The sequence below is a fragment of the Plecotus auritus genome (genome assembly GCF_963455305.1).
Source record: "Plecotus auritus genome assembly, chromosome: 1".
Lineage (NCBI taxonomy): Eukaryota > Metazoa > Chordata > Mammalia > Chiroptera > Vespertilionidae > Plecotus > Plecotus auritus.
In genome coordinates, this window is record NC_137770.1 from 42,359,882 (window position 1) to 42,383,507 (window position 23,626).

At 43.9% G+C, this 23,626-nt stretch overlaps 1 protein-coding gene across 2 annotated transcripts in view; it reads right to left on the reverse strand.

Moving 5' to 3' along the window:
* Positions 1–23,626, reverse strand: part of SAMD4A (sterile alpha motif domain containing 4A) — a 221,150-nt gene that overhangs the window by 76,978 nt on the left and 120,546 nt on the right. For both annotated transcript variants that reach the window (XM_080643317.1, XM_080643316.1), the window contains exon 3: positions 4,063–4,581. In XM_080643317.1, the coding sequence (XP_080499443.1) occupies positions 4,063–4,581 (519 nt within the window). The remainder of the gene's footprint in view (positions 1–4,062; positions 4,582–23,626) is intronic.

Sequence of the window (23,626 nt, forward strand, 5' to 3'; positions counted from 1 at the left end):
TGTCTGGACTACTCCTCCCTCAGACACCACTTGCCTAAACACCTCGCCTTGAAGTCGTTGCTCGCACATCACCTTCTCGATGAGGTCTACTCTGATCACCCTATTTAACACTATACCACCTCACCAAGTAGGTCTGATCCTCCTGATCCTACTTTTTCTTATTTCCATGTCGCTTAATCTCTAGCACACTATAATTTAATACATTAGTCTGCAAGCTCCACAAGGAAGGACAGCTTTGTCTTGTCCACTAACATAGCCCGAGTGTCTTGAGCAGGGGAGGCATATACTGGTGCTCAATGAACACTCTCTAAGTGAATGAATAAACAAATAAGTGAATCAGTGATGCATGTCCAAGTCAATACTGAATTCTAAGCATTCCACCTAGGAACATTCCTCTGCTCCACAGCTAATGCTACTTTTATTACCTCACCACTGAGGCTTTGAAACTCAATGACTTGCTATCTGGTCTGTCCACAGACCAATATCCCTTACAGTGTTGCTCATGTCATCCCCATGCTCATGTTGTCATGCCTGGTCACTTTAGGGCTCTCAGGCCCCTTCCCTTGGTCTACTCTTATTGTCTTTACTCATTGCCATTTCCTGCGTGAACCTCTGCTTCCTCCTCATACTATAACCTGCCTGCACACTATTACCTCCACTGCTTTGCCACAACCCATATTCCTACCCTCAGTGCCCTCCCCTCCCCTCCCCTCCTCTCTAGATGTCCATCCCAGTCCAGTGCACTTCCCAATTCCTCTGCAAGGCTTTCCTGACCCTCCAGGTCACAAGGATTTCTCTCCTCCCTACATTCACAGTCCTTACAGTATGGATTCTCCCCACTACACCCCCTTCAGCTGAAACAGCCCTATACTGCCTTGTGGCAGCTCTTAGAGGTTTTTGTAAACTACATTTTTATATAACTCATGAATTATTATGTAAAATTTCTATGGATAAAAGTCTGGGGAAAAGGGAACATTTAATTTTTAATTGTGAGGCTGATTGATATGTCTTCTTTCTCCATTTATATTATAGGCTCCCTGAAGGGGGAAATACTTCCCTTAAACTTCCTTATATCCCATGGACTCAAACACAGCACTAAGCATCTGTGGATGAAACAAGTGTTTGCAGGGTAGTTGAATTCAGAATTCACAGAGAGGGGAGGCCACAAATGATAAGGCATTTTGCTGGAGCATAATGATCAAAGGAATAAAATATTAGTGCAGTAAACCAAGGTTAAAAATAAAAAAACTGTGTAAGGAGGTGGTTAGTTTCTTTTCATTAACCATCATTAATGTGGCTGGTAATTTGAGGATATGAAGCACTAACTGATTTCAGTTCTTATAATCAGGTTGTTTTGTGCAGATATTTTTTCCGACGTGAAAGAGGGAAACAATGCAGCTCTTCAGTGCAGCAGAAGGGACCCCGAAGCCTTAAGTCTGAGTCCTTTTCTACTGCAGTGAAATGGCCACAAGGCCCACTCGGCCGGCTGGGGCTCAGGAAAGGTGCTTTTATCAAGTGACCATCAGAAGATGCAAATGAGGACACAGTTTCTGCGTATCAGTGTTTGCACTTTGCTCCTCACTGTCTTTTTTTTTTTTTTTTTCCCCCAAGAGGAAGGAAAGAAAGAGAGATAGAAACATCAATGATGAGAATCATAGACTGGCTGCCTCCTGCACACCCCATACTGGGGATGGAGCCCAAAACCCGGCATGTGCCCCGACCAGGAATCAAACCACGACCTCCTGGTTCATAGTCGATGCTCAACCACTGAGCCATGCCAGCTGGACTGCTCCTCACTGTCTTTCCTATCTCTCCCATTATTCACTTAGTAGACACTTACTGAGTGCTTACTGTTTTCCAGCTCTGGTCAGGGCTGGTCATCTACATGTATAATCTCATTCACCCTCACTACAGCCCTCAAAGGTAAATATCCTACTTTACGGCTAGGGACCTTGCTCAGAGAGGTTAAGCAACTTGGCCAACTTGTCGTAAAGAAATTGTAGATCTGAGATTTGAATCCAGGAGGGCGTTGACACAAAAGTCCTTGTTCTTTCCACTTTGTCAAGCTGCCTCCCAAGTGCTCAGGATAGATTTGATAGAGGCATGAATGAATGAATGACCAAAAGGTTTGCAGTTTTGACAAACACAGTTTAACCTCTGTGGACAATGCAGAGGGGAAAAAAAGCACTGACATTAATGTTTTGTTAAAGAGATATCACTAAAATACAAGTGTCGACATGGCGTAAGTGTTTGAATGAAACTTTATGGAGGAGAGATCTGAGCTCTTATCTTCTTTACTCAGAAACAGGGCTCCAATCCCTTTCTTCTTCCTGAGATATGTAATCTAGTTATCTTGTTAAACCTTCAAGTCCTTTTCTGCTCAAGTGCTACACAGGGACCTAAAGATCTGGGAGGCCATGACAGCCATCTCTGCACTTCCTCCTCTTGGTGAGGCTGGGTGGCCACAGTGAAAAATAGAAGTACCCGTTGACTTCAATTTGATACCATCACAAAGGCACTAATCTTGTCAAGACCCAACCTTGAATGTTTAAACCATTGGAGCAGAAATGTGGTGGCCCAAGACTAAGGTCAAGACAAATGACGTCAACTCAACCCCTTACAACACAAAAGACCAAGTTTTGAGAGGGCAAGTGGCTGTCCCACTATCAAGGAATTTTGTAACAGTTTCTAGGTTCTGTCCCAGACCCAGGAAACCTGGGCCAAGAAGTTCTGTCACCCCAGCCTGCATTGTCTGTTCTAACAGTCCCAGCATCACTCTTGTCACCGGAGGGTAGCGAAACCGTTCCCCGGATTACTAGTCTGTGAGAAAGACTGTCACCAGAACCTCTGACATAATAAATTAATGATGCAATAACCACCTAATTCTCCAAATGTGCAAGTTATTGGTATCTCGATGCAAATGTAGAAAGAAGAATTTAAAATCTCATGTTGTAGCATCATCAATGCAGTATCTTAATTATTTCCTTGGTTACCTCACTAAGGTACTGTTTCAATTCATGTAGTTATAAGTCAGCACCTCTCCATATGTGAGAAAGCCATTTTAAAAGGCCTGTTAGCCGAAAGATCCAAGTGGAGGTAGAGGCCAAGAAGCCATCACTGCCAATTCTTAATACTCTCCTATCTTTTAGGTGGGGGTTCCCGCATGGTCGCAGGCATCTAAGCTCTAACCGCAGAAGCATTGCCCTGAGGAAGTCATCTCAGCACTGAGACTGTATTCACAGACTCGTGCAAACTAGCATCAAGGAGTTCTGTCTGATGACCGCCCACTCTCCCAAGCTTCTACTTTGTAGAAGCACCAATGGCATTTTGAGAAGACTCCGGCCCTAGTCCCAGCTGTGGGCAGGACACTTCGCTTTCATGGTCAAAAGAGTAGGAGGCTGTCCTTTGCTGCCCCTCTGCTCCTGCAAAGTAGGTCCTGACCCACATCTCCTGAGGGGCTAGACGGAGCGAGAGAAGACCACAGCATTCACACCAGGCCACAGCACAGAGCAGCATTCTCGGTTAGCAAACCTGCTCCCCCTGGCCAGGAGGAAACGTGCCCCCAACAACTGGGGATAACACCAGGAGAGGCAAGGGAGGGAACATTCCGGGAGGAAATTTAAAAAGAAAAAGGAAGAAGAAAAAATGCACAAAGCCCATGAGGCTGTCTGGTTAACCAGGGGTTAGAATGAGGTTTGGAAAATCACACGTAATAGCATCTTGGCAAATCCAAAGACCCGGGGTGAAAGACACATGGGTGAAAGCATTTCTATTTGTGGAAACAGGAAGTTTCCTTCTTTCACCACGTACTCAAAAAAATTTTTTTAATCTCTTTTGTAACCCAAATTTGGACCATCGGTCATTTTTACCGGCCCAGCATTTCATCCTTCCAGAGTCAAAAGAGCAACAAAGATGGGGTCCGAAGATCCCTTCCCATAGCCAATTCCAATCAGCCCTTCTCTCCTGGGGTTACCTGTGCTCAGAGCAGACATTCCCAGCAGGCATGCTACACACAGCAAGTCGCCAAACCAGACTGCGCTAACGGGCTTCCAGGGGACTTACTTGTACTTGTGCTGGTTCCGATCGTATTGATTGTGGTGGGGACGGATGAGGAGGAGTAGAGGGGCACATGGCCGTTCTCGCACCCCAGACTTTTGTCCTGCCAGTTGGAGGCGTTGATGCAAATCCCAGAATCCCGAGAGTTCTGCCACCCATTGAGCTTGTCGTCGGAGTTCTGTCTTTGGTGATAGTAGTGTGTCTGCCCATAATCCACAGAGTCCGAGCGGCCTCGGTTCTGGCCACCGAAGCTGGTTGACGTGCGGTCCTCCAAGTGATTCAGCCACATGGCTAAAGCACTGCGGTCTTCCAACGAGGTGGCCGGATGTATCAACGCATAGGACAGCAGCTGCCTGCTCTCCTCGATGTGCTGGTTGTGTTCGATAGAGTGCGCCAGGATCTTGGGCAGCAGTTTCATATACTCTACTTTTGCGTCGAGGTTTCCTGGCTTCAGCAAAGGCAGGTGAGTTAACAGGAGGGAAATCACTTTATCCTTGGATTCCTGTTGCCATTGGTTAATGATTCCTGGAAAGGAAAATAGACAGGGTACGTAAGTAAACACGGCCACAATGACACAGAACACCACACTGCAAAAAGAATGCCTGTGGGTGAGCGTCCCAATCCAGGTGCCCTGACTAAATTTTCTCAAAACAGCCCATGCATCAGATTGGATAACTGACCTCAGATTGTCAGGGGGCAGTGCCTTCAGTAAAACATGGAACAAACGTTCTTAGATGTTTTTGGTCCTTAATCTACTTTTCATTTAGGTCTCCAGAGGCTACACCTACTTTGGTACAACCAAACCAGAATTACAGCCCTGGTTTTTGTTGTTGTTTTTTTTCTTTTTCTTAGTCACCTTCTGATAGATGGGGGAGGAGGAGATACAGAATACAAAAATCTCTATTGAAAAAGCAAGTTTAAATCAAGCGTCCATATACTGGAGTCCTTGAGGATAAGGCTGCTTCCCACCCCTCCCCCACCTCCAGATGTCTGTGGAAAAGTGGTTTACATCCTGGGAAAGGCATTTGCGTAAAGTTGGTAAGACTTCTGAGATGGAGAAATATGTCAAGGGGAAAAAAAGGACTCCCCTCATCCTCGTGAAGTAAGCCTGCACCTTGCTCATCAGAAGCTGACTTAGAAAACGACTGTGAGCTCAAGTCTCAAAGGAGCAATGAACTCAGGCTCCACCACTGATCACGTATGGAAGCTAGCTTTCTCTATGTATACAAGGTCTGTCTGTTGTCTGTATTGTGGTAAAATATATGTAACATATTTATCATTTAAACCATTTTTAAAAATACATTTTTATTGATTTCAGAGAGGAAAGGAGAAGGCTAGAGAGATAGAAACATCAATGATGAGAGAGAATCATTGATTGGCTGCCTCCTGCACACCCCACACTGGGGATTGAGCCCACAACCTGAGCATATGCCCTGACTGGGAATTGAACCATGTCCTCCTGGTTCATAGGTCGACGCTCAACCACTGAGCCACACTGGCTGGGCTAAATCATTTTTAAGTGTACAGTTCAGTGGTATTAAGTCCATTACAATATAGAGCAACCATCACCACCATCCATCTCCAGATCTCTTTCATCTTCCCAAACTGAAAGTCCATATTCATTAAACAGTAACTCCCCATCCCCTCTGCACCCCTATCCCCCTGGCAACCACCATTATTTCTGTCTCTGTGACTTTTGACTGCTCTGGGGACCTCATATAAGTGGGTTCACACAGTTTTTGTCCTTTTATGACTGATTTACTAGGTGTGCCAGTTAATAATGCGGATTTTTTCAATAGATGGAGTTACACATATGTTGATATATATGTGATTTGATATGTATGCTGTTTTGTTGTATTGACAGCAAGCTTCAAAACTTCATATGTCAAATTTGCTGAAGGTGTTAACATCATAGATATTTTTACACTTAAAAATGTCGAATTTCGTGCCAAAAAAGAGCATTTGTGGGAAGTTTTAATTCATTACTTTATTTTGAAGAAAAAGTTATCGTATACTTTGGGAAGCTTATGGTGAACATGCTCCATCTCAAGATACTTGTGAACGCTGGTTTAAACGCTTTTAAAGTGATGATTTCGATGTGAAAGACAAAGAACATCCAGGTCAACCAAAAAAGTTTGAAGACCAACAATTACAAGCATTATTGGATGAAGATGCATGTCAAACTCAAAAACAACTTGCAGAAAGATTAAATGTTGCTGAGCAAACAATTTCTAATTGTTTACAAGCAAGGGGAAAGATTTTAAAAGAAGGAAAATGGGTGCCACATCAACTGAACGAAAGGCAAATGGAAAACTGAAAAGTCATCAGTAAAATGTTGCTTCAACTGCACGAAAGAAAGTCTTTTTTGCATGAAAAGTGGATTTATTTTGAGAATCCCAAATGCACAAAATCATGGGTTGATCCAGGTCAACCATCAACAACTGTAAGGCCAAATCGCTTCGGGAAGAAGACAATGCTCTGCGTTTGGTGGGATCAGGAAGGTGTGGTGTATTATGAGCTTCTAAAACCAGGTGAAACTGTTAATACTGATTGCTACCGACAACAAATAATCAATTTGATCCACGCTTTGATCGTGAAATGACCAGAATGTGCCAGAAGACATGGCAAAGTAATTTTGCTTCATGATGACTTACCATCACACACTTCAAAACCAGTTAAAGACACATTAAAAGATCTTGCCTGGGAAGTATTAACCCACCCGCTATATTCACCAGACCTTGCTCCTTCAGATTACTACTTGTTCCGATCAATGGCACATGCACTTTCTGAGCAGCACTTCAAAACATATGAAGAAGTGGAAAATTGGGTCTCTGAATGGTTTGCCTCAAAACAAGAAAAGTTCTATTGGGACGGTATCCACAAATTACCTGAAAGATGGAGAAAATGTGTAGCTAGCGATGGACATTACTTTGAATAAAAGCACTTCTGATGTTTCTCTTCAAATAATCGTGTTTTCTTTTATTACAAAATCCGCCATTATTAACCGGTACACCTAATATTTTACTTTGCATAATGTCTTCAAGGTTCATCCAAATGAAGATCTGTTTCAAACACACTCAAAATGATCTCTTCTGATCAAAACAAACCTGCTGCCTTTAGGTAAACATGGGTAAACAATGTACTTCGCCTTGATTGGCCTTTGAGAAGTAGCTTGTCCTGAGACTGAGGGCTATCCACAGGACCTGGGGCCACAGAAAAGAAAGCTCTCTTCTAGAAAAGTCATTCCCGATACCTGGAAAACTCAACTCGATGACCCTACAAGGACAGGCAGTCCCACTGGCTTTCATGCAGTACCTGCAGGGTTGTAAAAGGGTTTCTGGAATTGAGCATAAGGCTTCACAATTCTAGCAAGGCAGAAACATATCAGAATAAGCTCCAGAGGCTTCATCGACCATAAGTTGCAAATGCATCAGCCACATACTCTGAAGGCCTCTCAGGACCACAGTGGTGTATTCGGAGAAAAGTATCGGCAAGGTATGTAATGAAAAAATGTGGGTTTTGGAGTCAGGCAAACCTGGGCACGAATCCCAGATCTGCCACTTAATTTGCAGTGGAGTCTTGGTCAATTAATTACTAAACGTCTTTGAGCCTCAACTCTCTCATCAGTCAAGAGTGTTACCAAGAGCATCTGCTCTCCTTGTGTTGTAGGATTAAATGAGGTAATGTATCAAAATAACCATTCAAGTACTTGATGGTGGAAATAATTTCTTCTACTTGTCTCTATATTAGTCAGACCCACAGTAGAGTGATATTGGGTGGTTTTGGATACCAAGTTGTTGTTTTTTTATTTTTTTAAATATATTTTTATTGATTTCAGGGAGGAATAGAGAGGGAGAGAGAGAGAGAAACATCAATGATGAGAGAGCATCATTGGTTGGCTGCCTCCAGCATGTCCCCTACTGGGGATCAAGCCTGCAATCCGGGCATGTGCCCTGGACCGGAATCGAACCCAGGATCTTCAGTCTGCAGGCTGGCGCTCTATCCACTGAGCCAAACCAGCTAGAGCTGGATACCAAGTTTTAAAAATAATGGACCAAAGACGACCTAGCAAAGGTCACAAAACCTCATCAGAGTTGGAAAAGGGGGACAAAGTAAAAAGGTGAAAGAAAATGGGGTTATTGAGCTTACAATTGAGCAATATGAAAAGATGCTTGACTCCTCTCTAGTAGCGATCTCTAAGGAGATGAACAGTCATTTGGAAGCGGAAGTCTTCAAATTGAGGCAGGAGAGATTAAGATGGGATGTGGAGAAGAACCAAGTGCCAGAATGACAAAAGACCCAGAGGAGTCTCCAAGAAAGGCTCTACAGTCTGTCCTGGGGGCACGAAGAATAGAACTAGATGGTCCACAGAAGCGGATAGACATAATACAGACTATGGAATTTCACATAAGGAATTTTAAATTTTCTAGTATTCAAAATTTAAAAAGGAGGTGAAATTAATTTTAATGATAAAAGTTATTTAATTCAATATGTCAAAATATTATTTCAACTTGTAATTAATCTAAAGTTATGGATGAAACATTTTCCATTCTTTGCTTTGTATGAAGTCTTTGAAATCCAGGGTGTATTTTACACCAACAGCACAACTCAGCGTAGACTAGCCACAGCCGGAAGGCTCAGAAGCCATGTGTGGCTGTGGCTACTGCACGGGCTTGCACAGTACTAGAGACATTCAGATGGGGAGGCGAGTGGGAGGGTAGAGATGACCTCGGCAGGTCCCTCCCAGCTTCCTGTCTATATATAGCTAACTGCCACCTGACACAAGACAACCTTTATGCATCCCACTAGGTATAGCCTCCCTTTTAAAGTCGCTCCGGGAGATGGAAAAAGCACCAATTCTAACTTTCTCATCAATACATTTTCAGCAAACACCTGGCTTGTTATAAATCATGAATATGCTTGGGAAGAAGACAAAAATCTCTTCATTAAGCCCAAGTTGCTCGAGAGACACTGGCAAGAAGTGAAAGGGCCAGAGAGGAAGATGAACCCACGTCAAACGCCAACACGGATCAGATGTGGCTAGTGTATGCCCTGGAAATATGTGTTTAAAAATACAATTTGGGAACAACCTTGAATTGAAATGCACGAGGCTTAAGGAACTCCCTAGCTTTCTGCTAGGTCACTTCCCTGTTTGGATACTGTACCCTTCCGCAAAAGGTCAGTCTAAAAAAAAAAATCAGGAACAAAAACAAAGCGTAAACAGGATTCAGAGTACAAAATAAACATGTTATGCCCGTGAACCTCTCTGCCAGGATTTAACCTGGGTTCCAGAGGAGCAACAAGCACCGCAAAGAGGAAAGGGACACGAGAGGCCGCTGCCTGCTCCCATCCAGGCCTGAATCGGTTCTTTCTCTGTCCTGGGGACAGCATTGGGACAGGGTGGGGCTGTGATGTAGCCAGGAAGACAACTATGACTTTGTTTACCTGCCGCTGGGGACATGGACATAGGACTGCCTTCCGAGGGCCAGCTACTATCTACTGGATCAAACTGTTTCTGCCACTGCCACAGCGGCCAGGCTGCCAGCTGACAGGACTGAATGTTGTCTGCGCACCACGCACTCTTCTAAGTGCTGTCATATAATTACTCACTGAATCCTCACCATAACCTTGGGAGGTCGGTACTGCAACCTTCTCTTACAGATGAGGACACACAGAGGCACCAAAAGGTCAAGGAACTTGTCCCAGGCCCTCTCGCTGGTGAGATGGCAGAATGGGAGTATGCAAAGTAGCATAAAGATGCATAAGGGTTATCATGCTAGAAGAGCTTGAACATGCTAAATGCATTAATATTTATACTCTATATAATTACATAATACATAAAATATATACTGAGTGGCCAGATTATTATGATCTCTGAACACATAATAATTTGGCCACTCAGTGTATATCCTATATAATAAAAGGCTAATATGCAAATTGTTCCCTTGACCAGGAGTTCGACCAGCAGGCAGGCCAGCCAACCGCCCATGTCCCCTCCCCCTGGCCAGGCTGGCCAGACCACCCATGCACGAATTCATGCACCAGGCCTCTAATATATATATATATATATATATATATATATATATTAGAGTGGCCAGATTATTATGCATTCAGAGATCATAATAATCTGGCCACTCAGTGTATAATTATACACATATAACATATGATTATGAATACAATCAGTGTATGTGTATTATATTTATAAATATAATACAAGTATATTTATAGAGTAGATGGGTCAGAAGAGTAGGTCAGCTATGGAAATAGAGGAAAAAAAAAGTTACAGAGACAATATAGGTGATACCTATCATGGTTTTAAAATATGTGCACAATTTCCTTGACACTCTTCTCCAAAAGGTGGAGCCTACTTAATTCCCTTCCCTTTGAATGGAAGCTGGACCTAGTGAGTCACTTCCAGCAACTAGAAAGTAGTATGACAGCATGTGACATCACGAGTTAGGTAACCAAGGCACTGCAGCTTTGTCCTTGCTCTCTTGGGTCACACACTCTGGGGGAGGCCAGCTGCCATGTTGGGTGGACACTCAAGCAGCCCAATAGGGAGGGAGCTCTTGCTGGTGAGGAGCTGGGACCTCCTGCCACCGTCTAGCTCCAGCTGGCAGCCATGGGAAAGGACCATCTTGGAAGCAGAACGCCCAGCACTGGTTCAGCCTCCAGGTGACTGCACTCCAGGAACCCTGAGCCAGCACCATGCGTATTCCTGATCCATGGAATGGGCGTGATAACATGTTTATCGTTGTTTTAAGCTGCTATGCTTTGGGTGCTTTGTTATGTAGCCAGAGATAAGTAATACACCATCCGAGTGCCCCGCTAGGAAAAAGGAAGTTTGGGCATTTGGCTTTGAGTAGTTCAGTTCTTCGGGCAAAGTCATTTCCACCACGAGATGAACTCATGAAGCCAACCTGTTGCCGCTTAGCTTCACTTAGCCTCACTTAGCCTCCCTCATCCTGATTATCCATTCACCAAACCACCTTTGGTCCATGATTTAGCTTCCCAGGTACCTTTAGGGAGAGAATGAACTGATCACACAGACTTGATGTATTTCTAGATTCTGTGATGATGATTTCTCAGGGCAACTTAATAAATGGTTTCTGATTATGATTTGGCTTCCTGTGGTGGCCTTGCTGTGCTGATTATATGGACTTTGAGTACATCTGGTCCCTCTGATGATGGCTCCTCCTGGCAAATTAATAAGCCAGCATTGCAGGCTCTACTTCCTTGCTTTCTAGTTAGTACAGAATCAGTCTAGTTAGTACAGAATCAGTCTCTCAGAGCATCCCCTGGGCACTGATGAGGGGAGCATCTCCACCTGCAAACAGAAGCCAGGTCCTACATGTGGGGACTTGGTATATAATGGCTCAGTCCTGCCAGCTGCCCTCTGGCCTTCTCTGTGGCATCCACACCATCTTCCAGAGAGAAAAGAGCTTTTACTGAGATATGCATTCAATAGATCCTCCTTACTGGAGAAGACCCAGGAATCCTCAAAATTGTCAATTAATTGATCACTTCTGCAAGGCAGTGTCTATTATTATCCATCCCAACATCGTTCTGTTCAGCAGACAATCTGGAAAAATTGAAGTCCAAGAACAGCAAGGTTTAGTGATGCCAACTCACCTCTATTACTTTCTCTGAATACTTTATTATTTCTCTGGATAAAGACCAGAGATGTAAGAGCTTGCTGGCTGTTTTATGAAGGTAAAAGTTAATGATTTATAATTTATAAACCGGTGACATAGGAATACTAAAAAAAATCTTAGAAGAGCTATAATTAAAGGCCATTAGGATTAGGAAACTGTCCCAATGATTCTTGGAGTGACAAAGAGTGTGTTTAAATATCAAGTGTGGTATTATTACTATACAATGGCACTACACAACACTATGTCAATGTTTAAGGGCTCCAGTTGTTAGTAAATTACCCTTAAATTGCTATTTTATTATACCCTTGTTTTGGTTTAATAACATTTGGCATCTCACAAGTGTGTTCAGGCAATTTGCTCATGCGAGAAATGTCTGGAAATTAAGTACACACATCAAGAAGTATATATATTAAATAAATGTGCTAAAAGGAGGGAATACTCATGGGTCTTAAATGGTCAAATGTTCCTTGGAAGAATGTGTATTACAATCCTAGACATATCATGTAATAAAGGCTTCTAAACAGTGCAACTCCACACAATTCAAGGACAGACGGCCAGTGGTAACACCTCACACCATGTATTGGGAGTTGACAGGACACGTGAAAAAAAAAAATCAGGGAGAAAATGGCAAATGCCCATGGCAAACTGGGATTCTTGTGTTGGCACCTTTACTTGCCTATTGTCTCCCAAGGTACTCTCTTGAGCTAGAGATGACTAAAGAAACAGCCCCATAATTTGCTGGATCCCTGCAAGAGATGTAGATTAGACCAGTGGTGACGGGGGACCCAGATGCTATGGAATGACAGAACTCCTATACTTGCAAATGGTGCTTTGACAGGTACAAAGGATTAAGAAGATAGGAACCTTCTCCCTGTTTTCAAGAAGGGTGATTGCTGGCTTCTGAGACGGCCCCCTGGTTTTCACACCCTGTGTACTCTCTTCCCCTGTGTAATCTGAGCAGGTCCATGTGATCAGTAGAGTGTGGCGGTGGTGTTCTGAAATAGGTCATAAAAGGCCCTGCAGCTTCTGTCTCGCTCCCTTGGTTCACTTGCTTGGGGGAAAGCTAGCCACCCCATGAACCCTGGGAGAGGCCCATGGGGGAGGACGTCAGGCTTGCTAATAGAGCCAATACCAACTCCAGCCATGTGAGTGAGCCACCCAGAAGTAGAGTCTCCAGCTTTAGTCATTCTCTTGACTATAACTTTGTAAAAGACCATAAGCCAGAACTACCCAGCTAGACTGTCCCAAACTTCTGGCCCTCAGAAAACTAAGATAAATGTTATTATGTGAAGCCATTAAGTTTTGGGATAATTTGTTACACAAAAAATAGTTAACTTGGTAAAAACAAACAAACAAACAAAAAAACCCACTCAAAATGCTACTGTCCTTTGAATTCACTAGAAAAGGCAGGGATCTAGGTAGTGGATTCCATGGCCCATTATAACCACTGGAGCTTTCTCTGAGAACATGAAGGTTGCTAGGTGCTGGTCACTCATAGACACCTGACTGTCCTCAAAGGGCAAGAACCAGGCAACTTTGATCCCAACAGATACCTACAATGACCTACTTACTGCTCCAGAGGGATCTGGTCATCTCTTTAACGAGGATTTTCCATCTTGGTCACCTTTCTCCTGGGTATTACTGGCATGGCTGAGTGATCAAGGGGGCTCTTTTGCTCCTGAAGGACCCTAGGCCAACAGTGAACTAGTCCTGAGATCTCATCTAAGGGCTCAAATTAGGGTTGGGATTCACCTTCAGGCTTCTAAACTTCTGGCTATGACCAACTCTTGTAGGTCTGAGGCTGCCCATTTCCAGCAGGCACATAAAATGGGCCAGCTCCCTAACCCACTTGCCTCAGTTCTGACCTCTGGCCTTGCCTCCCACATTTGTACCTGCAGCCCAGGTCTCATTCTGAGCTTCAGACTCATAAATCCTGACTGCATCCTCCACGTCTCGACTCAGATGATCTCAAAATTAACATGTCCAAAACTGAACTCGTGCTCTTATTCATTAGATATGCTCTTTTGTTCTTCTTCCCTAGCTCAGCACATGATTTTTCCATCTCTTTAGTAGCTCAGGTTGAAATCTTGGAGTATCCTTGACCATCGTCCATCGTTTCTGTTACATCCCATATGTAATCTGTTGGTAAATCCTGTCTGCTTGATCTCCAAGACAGATCCAGAATCTGTCTACCTCTCATCAAGCTTCTGCCTTCCACTTACTCCAACAATCTATTATCAATGTAACAATCAGATGACCTTTTTATACTAGAATATAAGCCATGACATTTCTCTGATCAAACATTCCAGTGGTTTCCCATCCTTTACAGAGCCATACAATGGCCTATCAGCCCCTCTATGATCTAGACCCCATCCCGGCTATGTTCCTCATTCATTTCAGTCCATCCTGGCTTCCCTGAGGTTCATTTACACATGCCTACCTCCCAGTCTTTGCCTTTGTTGTTTCCTTTGGCTGGACTGCTCTTTTAGTTCTCCCCAGTCTGTCTTCTTGGTGAGACCTCCTCTGTCCACACATCACCCTCTCACCCTACACTCCCTCATCCCCCCAGCCCTGCTTTATTTTTCTCTATAGTACTGATCATGTGACCTGCTGTGGATCATTTATTTTCTGTTTTTCTCTACTAGACCATAAGCTCTATGAAGGTAGTAGAATTATCTCTATTTTTCCATGTATTAACATTTCATTATTAATCTCATTTTTAGTGGCCCTATAAAATCATGCCAGGCATTTTGTATAATATTGGCTTATTAGACTTCAGGATTTCTTACTCCAAATCTTAGGCACTTCCTAGAAATTTTCTTTAAATGAAAACCAATGGACTTGGTGACCTGTAAATAAAGGGTACCAACTGTCACTCAAAACTGTTCAGTCACCTTTCTCATTTAACTCTGGAGAACTCTGATTATTTTTAGAAGTCAGATAAAAACAAAGAACTTTTGGAAGTCAGATAAAAACAAAGGAGGAAAATAAAATGATTAGCTCAATTTTCAAAATCTTTACTACACCCCCCTTCTCAATATTCTGTTTAGGATGGAAAATTTCCCCGTAGCCTAGAAAACAAAAGCATAATGGGTACTTTTCCTGATTGTAACTGACACCAATTAAAGTAATCTACATGACAAAGATTTGAGAGGCTGAGACAGCAGAATTAAATGTATTTAATACACTCTTTTGCAAACATCTGTTGAAGAAAGAAAACCAATGCCAATAGATTGTGTTAAGACAGTTGAGTGTCCTAATGTTTTTATCCATAAGTGATTATGCTCTAACTAGAGGCCTGGTGCATGAGATTCGTGCACTTGAGGGGAGGGGGTCCCTCAGTCTGGCCTGCACCCTCTTGCAGTCCAGGAGCCCTTGGGGGATGTCCAACTGCTTGCCTAGGCCCGCTCCTGGGGAGCAGGCCTAAGCCAACAGTCAGACATCCTTAGTGCTGCTGCGGAGGCAGGAGAGGCTCCCGCCACCACCACTGTGCTTGCCAGCCGTGAGCCTGGCTTCTGGCTGAGCGGTGCTCCCCTTATGGGAGCGCACTGACCACCAGGAGGCAGCTCCTGCATTGAGCGTCTGCCCCCTGGTGGTCAGTGCGCATCATAGCAACTGGTCGTTCAGCCATTTGGACAATTTGCATATTAGCCTTTTATTATATAGGATAAAACCTCATAGAAATGGGTCTCCTAAGGGTCAGATAAATCAGAGATGAAGAGCATGTTACCCTACGCTTGACAAATGTAAGATAAATCCTTGCAAACCACATTCGGCTAGTTTTTTATACCAAAACCCCTCAGAGGAGAGGCTATAAATGTTGTAAAAGCAGGATGCCTTCCCACTCCCTAATCTTCAGTGCCGCTCTCACACCCAGACCACCGCCAACAAAACCCCACAGACCACAAAATGACTCTCCAACAGCATTTCAAAGTGATGATTTCCCAATACTCTTGCCGCCATCTCAAAGGAGAAAAGCATGCTTTGTACTACTACAGTAAGTCCTCATTTAACATCGTTGATAGGTTCTTGGAAATTGCAACTTTAATCAAAATGACATATAATGAAACCAACTGTACCATAAACTAATTGATATAAACAAGAGTTAAGTTCCGATGGCAAATTTCTGTTCACAAATATATCACTAACTTCTAAATTAAGACCCCAAATGCTTGTCATATTAAATACTGAAATAAATGTGAGCTATCCATACACTTAAGAAACATTAATAAAAATAAGCAAAATCATTTTTTTTTTCCAATCTGCTTATTCCAGTTCAGAGTCATGGGTGACTGGAGCCTATCTCAGGAGCTCAGGGTGTAAGGCAGGTACTGACGCTGGACAGGATGTCCTTCCACTGTAGGGTCACTCCCACTCATACCCACCCACCCTCACTCATGTTGGGACAATTCTCACACCTCACCTGTACATCTTTGGGATGTGGGGGTACCCAGAGTAAATCCACACAGACATGGGGAGAATGTGCAAATTCCACACAGATGGTGGCCCCGGCCAGGAATTGATTTTTTTTCCTCATTAACATTATAACAAAAGAATGTTGAGCAAAATGATGTTATTCGAGGACCTGCTGTGTACTTAGATTTGGGCCTTGTTCCATGAGAAGCACTGGAAATGAGAGGCTTGAAAGGGGCACACTGTGGTCCATGTAGCCTAATTGCAAAAATATTTGTTAAAGAACTCCAACACCAAAATCCTTGGCAATGTCCAGACAGAGTCAACAAAGGAGTGTCTTGGGAGGAATATAAACAGGTCAAATCACAAAGGAGTAGTTCGTGCTCAATCTAACAGGCCAAAGTGAACACAGCCACTTCACACAACAGTTTTATAAACCTCACAAAGTCGGGAAAGGGTCAGCATGAGCAAGTTTCACCTCTGATAACAGGGAGCCATTCTATGTCTTTAAATGAGTCTGGACTATTAAGTCAGCAGGTCCCACACTTTCTAAAATAACGAGGATGTTGCTCAACAACTTATAGACAAGATTTCCCACCTTGAGGGATAAGAATCTACAGTATAAGTGTGAATAAGGGCCCTGTAATGTGTAAATATGTAAGTATTGTCACCAAGGAATGGCATATATATATATATATATATATATATATATATATATATATATATATAATATACATGTTAGAATAGTTCATAGTAAAATTAATGTATCACTCATTTAGGTATGAAGTCTGAAATACATGTACAAATTATTCTACAGAGGAGAGAACGAACAGTGTTATGGAGGCAGGATATTCGAATCCATGGTCACAAATTAACTGTTACTGTATTTGAAAAAAAGGCCTAGTCAACCGCACAAGGACAGAGTTGGGTGATCTGCCCCAGGATATAGCCAGTCCTTCTCTCTCTACCTCATTAGGACAGCCCGGCAGAGGGAGTTAGAGGCACACCTCCCCTCTGGTTCCCTTGAGCCATCAGCCAATTCCAGGAACTTACGCAAAGGTAAGCAGAAAAGCAGCTTATATCTATCACCTGTTACTTGTGCACCCAACTCATTTTCAGGTTAGTGGTCTGTGGACGCAATCAGAATATGATTGCTCTGATTTTTTGAGAAGGGGAGCTAATTTTTTTTATTATTGAAAGTATTACTTATGTCCCCTCTTTCCCCTCATTGACCCCTTCTAGCCCGCTTCCCCCCCCCCCCGCAACCCCAGGCCTTCACCACCCTATTGTCTGTGTCCATGGGTTATGCATAATAAGTTCTTTGGTTGATCACTTCCCACCCACCCTCCCCCGCCTTCCCTCTGAGATCCCGCAGTCTGTTCTATGCTTCTATGTCTCTGGATCTATTTTGTTCATCCGTTTATTTTGTTAATTAGATTCCACATATGAAAGAGATCATGTGATAGTTATCTTTCTCTGACTGGCTTATTTCGCTTAGCATAATACTCTCCAGGTCCCTCCATGAGGAGCTACTTTTTTAGTATCTGACGTCCTCTGGGCAAGTGGGGTAAGAAGGAGAAAAGTTAGAAAGGATGATGGTAAAGAATAAAGTTCTATAATCTGGAATGAGAATGGCTGAGCTCATTTCCCTCCTTCCAGGCATCCCACGGTGAAATTCAATAGACCCTGAGGTCAGTGGCTGGACCAGAATCAGGACTAACCAGGTGAGGACCCGTAGCTTTAGCAGACTTTGTGAGAATGTTGCAGGGGGAGACCAGAGCTCAGAGCTATGATGCCTCTCATTCATCCTTCCTGAATTTCAAACATACTAGCTAGAATTCTAAACCAAAGGAAGACACAAAAATAGCAAGAGAGCTCAGGCCACACTGGTTCAGAGCTGGGAGTGATGGCAGTGACCTGTTTTGCTTTAACCTGGCTTTACACCACCACCTTTGGAGGTGGATATATTTATTCATCCATTATATATTTAACATTGAGGCCTTATCAATGTCTATGGCTAAGATATGCCTTTTGGATGGGGTGTGCAGGGTCAGAAATAGCCATGGGAACAGTTTTGTACCCCATAGAAATGTCTGCAATACAAAGAATTTGGAGCGAATCAAACCAGAGGGGTAGAGAAATAATTTAAGAAGGTCTCTATTTATAGAACTAACAGGCAGCTCTGTAAGGAGTAAATGCATTCTCTAAAGTAACCCCAGAGCCTACAGCAGACCTCCAGCCAGCAGCCAACACATGAGGTACTAGAAAAACATGAAGAGCTTCACTGATGATCACCATACAAATGGAGTCTTAACCTTTAGCTGTTTAAATCTTAAAAGAGATCATTACTTATCATTAAACATTCTCTGCTGTAGCTACACCCCTAGACATCCGAACCTTCTCCCTCCTGCCCCACACCATCACCCATGACATGGTCTAAGAATCTACTTCCCTCCATAGATCCTATTGATCTAGTCTGGCTCTCACTGCCTTCTCTCCACCACAGTCTAGCTCGATGACATACATGCCTGTGCAACACTGTCTCCCCAATCAGACCCCACTTTAAGGGCAGGGACAGTGTCTGCACTCGTGTCCCCTACTCACTTGCCCGATCATGCAGGCTTACGGGACCAGACTAGACAAAGGTTACAGGCACTTTTCCATCATGGCTGATGACACAGCTTCCTCTGCCTCTGGTTAGGGTGCTAGAGTCAGCAGCAGAACCGTGGCTCTGGTCCAAGGCAGAATGGGGAGGGACACTGACAGAAAGTGAGCGCCGGCCTCTCTCCCTAGTGTCTTCACATCAGCCCCTCCCTCGGGCCTTCCAAGGCCGTGGCCCTCTAAAAGCCCCATCATCTGCACTCACACCTGGAGATTTAGACCCCAAAGTGCAGGTGACAAGTACCTCGATTGTCTTGGGGCTCCTTTCTGAGGTACTCACTTCCAAGAACTCTAGGGGTATCACGTGCTTTAAGTGGCTTGAGGGGAAGGGAAAGAAAGATAATACAGCCTCTAGTGATTGAGAGCACAGATTCTAGCTGTATCGTCCGGGTTTGAACCCAATCTGCCATTGAGTTAGCACTGTGTCCTTGGGCAATTCACTTAACCACTCCGCACCTTCTGTTTCCTCTCTGGAAAGTGGGATACATCATAGGACTGTTGTGCTATTTGGATTATTTGATCTGTATAAAGCATGGGGGCCATTGCCTGGCCCATGGTGGATACTATACAATTGCTCCTGACAGTTACTATCACCTAAGGCAGTGGTCGGCAAACTCGTTAGTCAATAGAGCCAAATATCAACAGTACAATGATTGAAATTTCTTTTGAGAGCCAAATTTTTTAAACTTAAACTTCTTCTAATGCCACTTCTTCAAAATAGACTCACCCAGGCCGTGGTATTTTGTAGAAGAGCCACACTCAAGGGGCCAAAGAGCCGCCCGCATGTGGCTTGCGAGCTGCAGTTTGCCGACCACGGACCTAAGGGGTCAGGATGATACGCTAAGGAATGGAAGAACATGAGAGCCAGAAAGGCCTAAAGCATTGGTTCTCAAAGTGCACAGGAGGTAACACATCTTGGAACCTGTTAGAAAAGCAAATTCTGGGACCCCACCCTAGATTTTCTGAATCAGAAACTGTGTTCAAAACCCCTCAGGTGTGCCCTAACTGGTTTGGCTCAGTGGATAGAGCATTGGCCTGCAGTCTGAAAGGTCCCAGGTTCGATTCCAGTAAAGGGCATGTACCTTGGTTGCGGGCACATCCCCAGTAGGAGGTGTGCAGGAGGCAGCTAATCGATGTTTCTCTCTCATCGATCTTTTTATCTCTCTCCCTTCCCCTCTGTAAAAAATCAATAAAATATATTTAAAAAAACAAAACAATAACAACAAAAAAAAACCCTCAGGTGATTTGGATCCAGACTTAAATGTGAGAACCACTGATTCAAGGAACAAAGAGAAAATCATGGCCTCCAATTTCCAGTTTTGGGAAGATCAGCAGGTTGAGACTGATGTGAAAAGCAGGTGGGAAAAGTAATTTTCTACCAAGAGAATGGTAAAGAGAAATCAATTCAAAGAGTGGCAAGAACTTATTTTTAAGAGGAAACTGTTGGATTAAAAAGAAAGAATAAGCAAGCAAAATATCATAATATTTCCAGGACAGGGTTGATCTTTCAAGCTTCCCAATGATAGCAATGTCAAAGGAGTGATAACATCTACTAAGGCTAGACAGGGGAGCCACGATTTGGCCTGCAATCAAGTCTGACCAAGCCTGAAGTAGCTGAGGAATAAAATGAAGGGGAGACTTTCTGTCTTAAAGCATCTTTACCACAGAATCACACCCTCACACCACCCCGCCATGGCCTCTGGGGTGCTGTGCTGCTTTAGGAGGAGCTGGACCACAGAGCCAGAGCATTACCTCTAAACAGTTGCTCTGGAGAGCCGTTGGGTGAAGTATCAACTCACGGGTCCAACGATGAACCACGAGACATGCAGCAATAGGCGCAAAATTCTCTCGATTAGAGGACCATAATATTTCGCTGCGTTTTGGGGGGAGGTCACAGAGGCTGTGCAGGTTGTATGGAGCTGAACACATTACAGTTGAACCAGATGTTAGGTGAACAAGTTGTGAGTTGATGGAATTATCACATAGGGGATTGCGCCATCTCCTCCCTCTCCACTTTGTCCTCCTTTTCTTCCCTGCTCTGGTGTCCACTGGGCACAGCTGGTCATTATTGAGTGTCCAGCTGGGCATTGTGATGTCAGAGGCATCACCCACAGTGGATGATGCCTGAGGAGAGGCTAGCAGCCCAGCCCTGTGAGAAGACATGTGGCCCTGATTTGAGTTCCTGTGATACCACCCTCCATCGATGTACCTGATAACATCTCACATCTCATCCATCTCTGGAAGCCTTTATCCTCCCCTCCCCAAAGCAACAGGATGCTTTCGGGAAACGGAGGCACAGAGAAACTCAACTGAGGTCATACAACAATACCTTGGAAGGGCCGTGAACAGTGCCAGAGCATCCTGACCACTTGTCCACCCCAGTCCAGGGGACCCGGCTGCCTTTTATAGAAAGTTTCCACACACCTTCTATTCCTAACCTCGATCACAAGCATCGCCCATCCACATGCTTCGGGCACCAGCAGGATCTCTGTGTCACAGGCTTAGTAACGTGCCCCATTTAGGCCATGAGCACAACTTGTTTGTACTGAACACTGAATTCTAGATATTCTTCTTGGACTGTTTTGTTTTTATTTCAAACACAGCTAACTAATCAGGGCTTTAGACATCAACAAAGCCGACTTTTATTCTCCAAGAAAAATCAGCAGCTTACCACACACAACCTTTCCTGGTTCTCCCCAAGACACCAAGAATGTCCAGCCTGCAGTTTTGGGATAAGAAGAAGACATTATTTCTAATGCCCATGGTGGGGCAGGACCCATTTTTTTTTTTTAATTTTCATTTTGCAAGCTGACAGTAACAGGGCTGAGGAAATGAAAGATTACCGAATTATCATCACTTTTTAATATGTACTTAAATATGTAATATATCTCTATTTTGAAAAGTAATCCGAATGTCTTGACTTTGCGATCTAAAATGGGTAGAGCCTTTAAAAAAAAAAAAAAAAAAAAAAAGGGAAGCAGCTCCTCAGAATAAGATTTGAAGGTGAAGGTGAAGAACAGATATATAACCATTAGCACATGGCTTGCTCCACTAATCACTGAACAGATTCCAGGACCTAAATAAAGCCCCGGAAAGCACACATATCCCAAGAATTGGCTGATTTATAAAACAATCGATGGGCGAAGGCAGGGAGTGCTCACTAGCCAATAAGGTGACTTGGTTTCTCAACACGACAGACGTACATTTCTACTGTGTAGTAAATAAGATAAAACTTCATTGTAAAAGTGCCCAGACCGTCCCCCATGTGATCCGCCTTTGCTGCTTCCTCATGTGACTGGCCTCCCAATTTAGAGCGTAACCAACTCCCAATGACCTGTAATAACACCATTCCCAAATTAGAGCTCTCAATTTGACTTGGCCTCAGTCCCTCCCTCAAAGCAAAATAAAGCATCCGTTTTCTTTTTTTTTTTTTTTTCACATTCATAATACTCTCCTTTTTGAGTTGCCAACTCAAACCCTGCTCCAGTCAGATGGAGCCCTTCCTCTATTTTTTTTTTCTGGTTAGCCAAAGAGCCCGATGGAAAAACACCAAGAGACAAAAACAAAATCAGGCGAAAATTCCAAGTAAGTGACATTCAGCTGGAAAAGCTATGATTCACATGCAAATAAAAATCTCCCTGAATTTGCTGTTACATGACGCAAGCCCCTGGCTTCGACATAAAAAGGGCAGAATGAAATCACCCACAATTAAACTCACTCTGGAATACTGGAATTCTCTGGCTAGGCCTCCCCAGCTAATGATAAGAAAACCCCCAACTGTAACAGAACGAAGCTAATTGTGTTGTATCCCAGGGCATCCCCTCCCTCAGCCGGTGTTCACTCCTGCACACACCCCAATCCAGCCCTCTCCTCCTTCCCTCACCCCCACCTGGACTCAGCATAACCTACCCTGAGATGGGGGCTCAGACAGTCCCCAGGGGGCAGCCCTCTTTTCTGGGCAGACAAGAGAGGATCGTGCTGAGGACCCTGGACCTCACCTCCATCCCAGGATGCCAGCATGCAAGAACGTTTTCTAAGGAACTCTGGGAAGATTCCCCCCAAGACTGGACAGAGCCTTTGTATGAGTTTAACAGCATCATCAACCTCTGATCTCAAGTCCAGGCCAGAGAGAGTTTAACAAGTCACCTCTCCTGACTTGTAAGTAATCAATCTACCACGTTCCCTTTTTCTTCTCAGGGGCAAGTTGATCGGACACCACTTTCTCCTTCTCCAGATGGTTCCTGTAGGAGGCACAGTCCACCCGCCTGTGGCTCACTGAATTCTGCTTATGGAAGGGCCCTCAGAGATTTTCTGGCCCTTCCTCATAGTTGTGGGAGTCCCACCACACGATTCCTCCTTGATGGTCACTGGGCTGAGCTACTCCCTGGCCACAGGGAGCCCACTTCCACCGTCAAAGAGAATTACGATTCCTGAAGCTACAATTGGCCTCTATGAAACTTCTTCCCATTCAACTAAGGTCAGCTCTTCCGAAACCACAAAGAATAAACCTACAAATACTTGCACACCCATATGCACAGCAACATCATCCACAATAACCAAAAGCAACCCAAATGTCCATCCACAGATGAATAGATAAACAACATGTGCTAAATACATACAATGGGATATCATTCAGCCTTTAAAAGGACTGAAATTCTGAGACATGCCACAGCATGGATGAACCTTGAAAACATAATGCTGAGTGAAGGAAGCCAGACACAGAAGGGCAAATATTGTATGATCCCACGTATATAAGGAACCTAGAAGAGGCAAATTCAGAGACAGAAAATAGATCAGACGTTACCAGGGGCTGGGGGAGGTGGGGCAGATGGGGTAAGTTG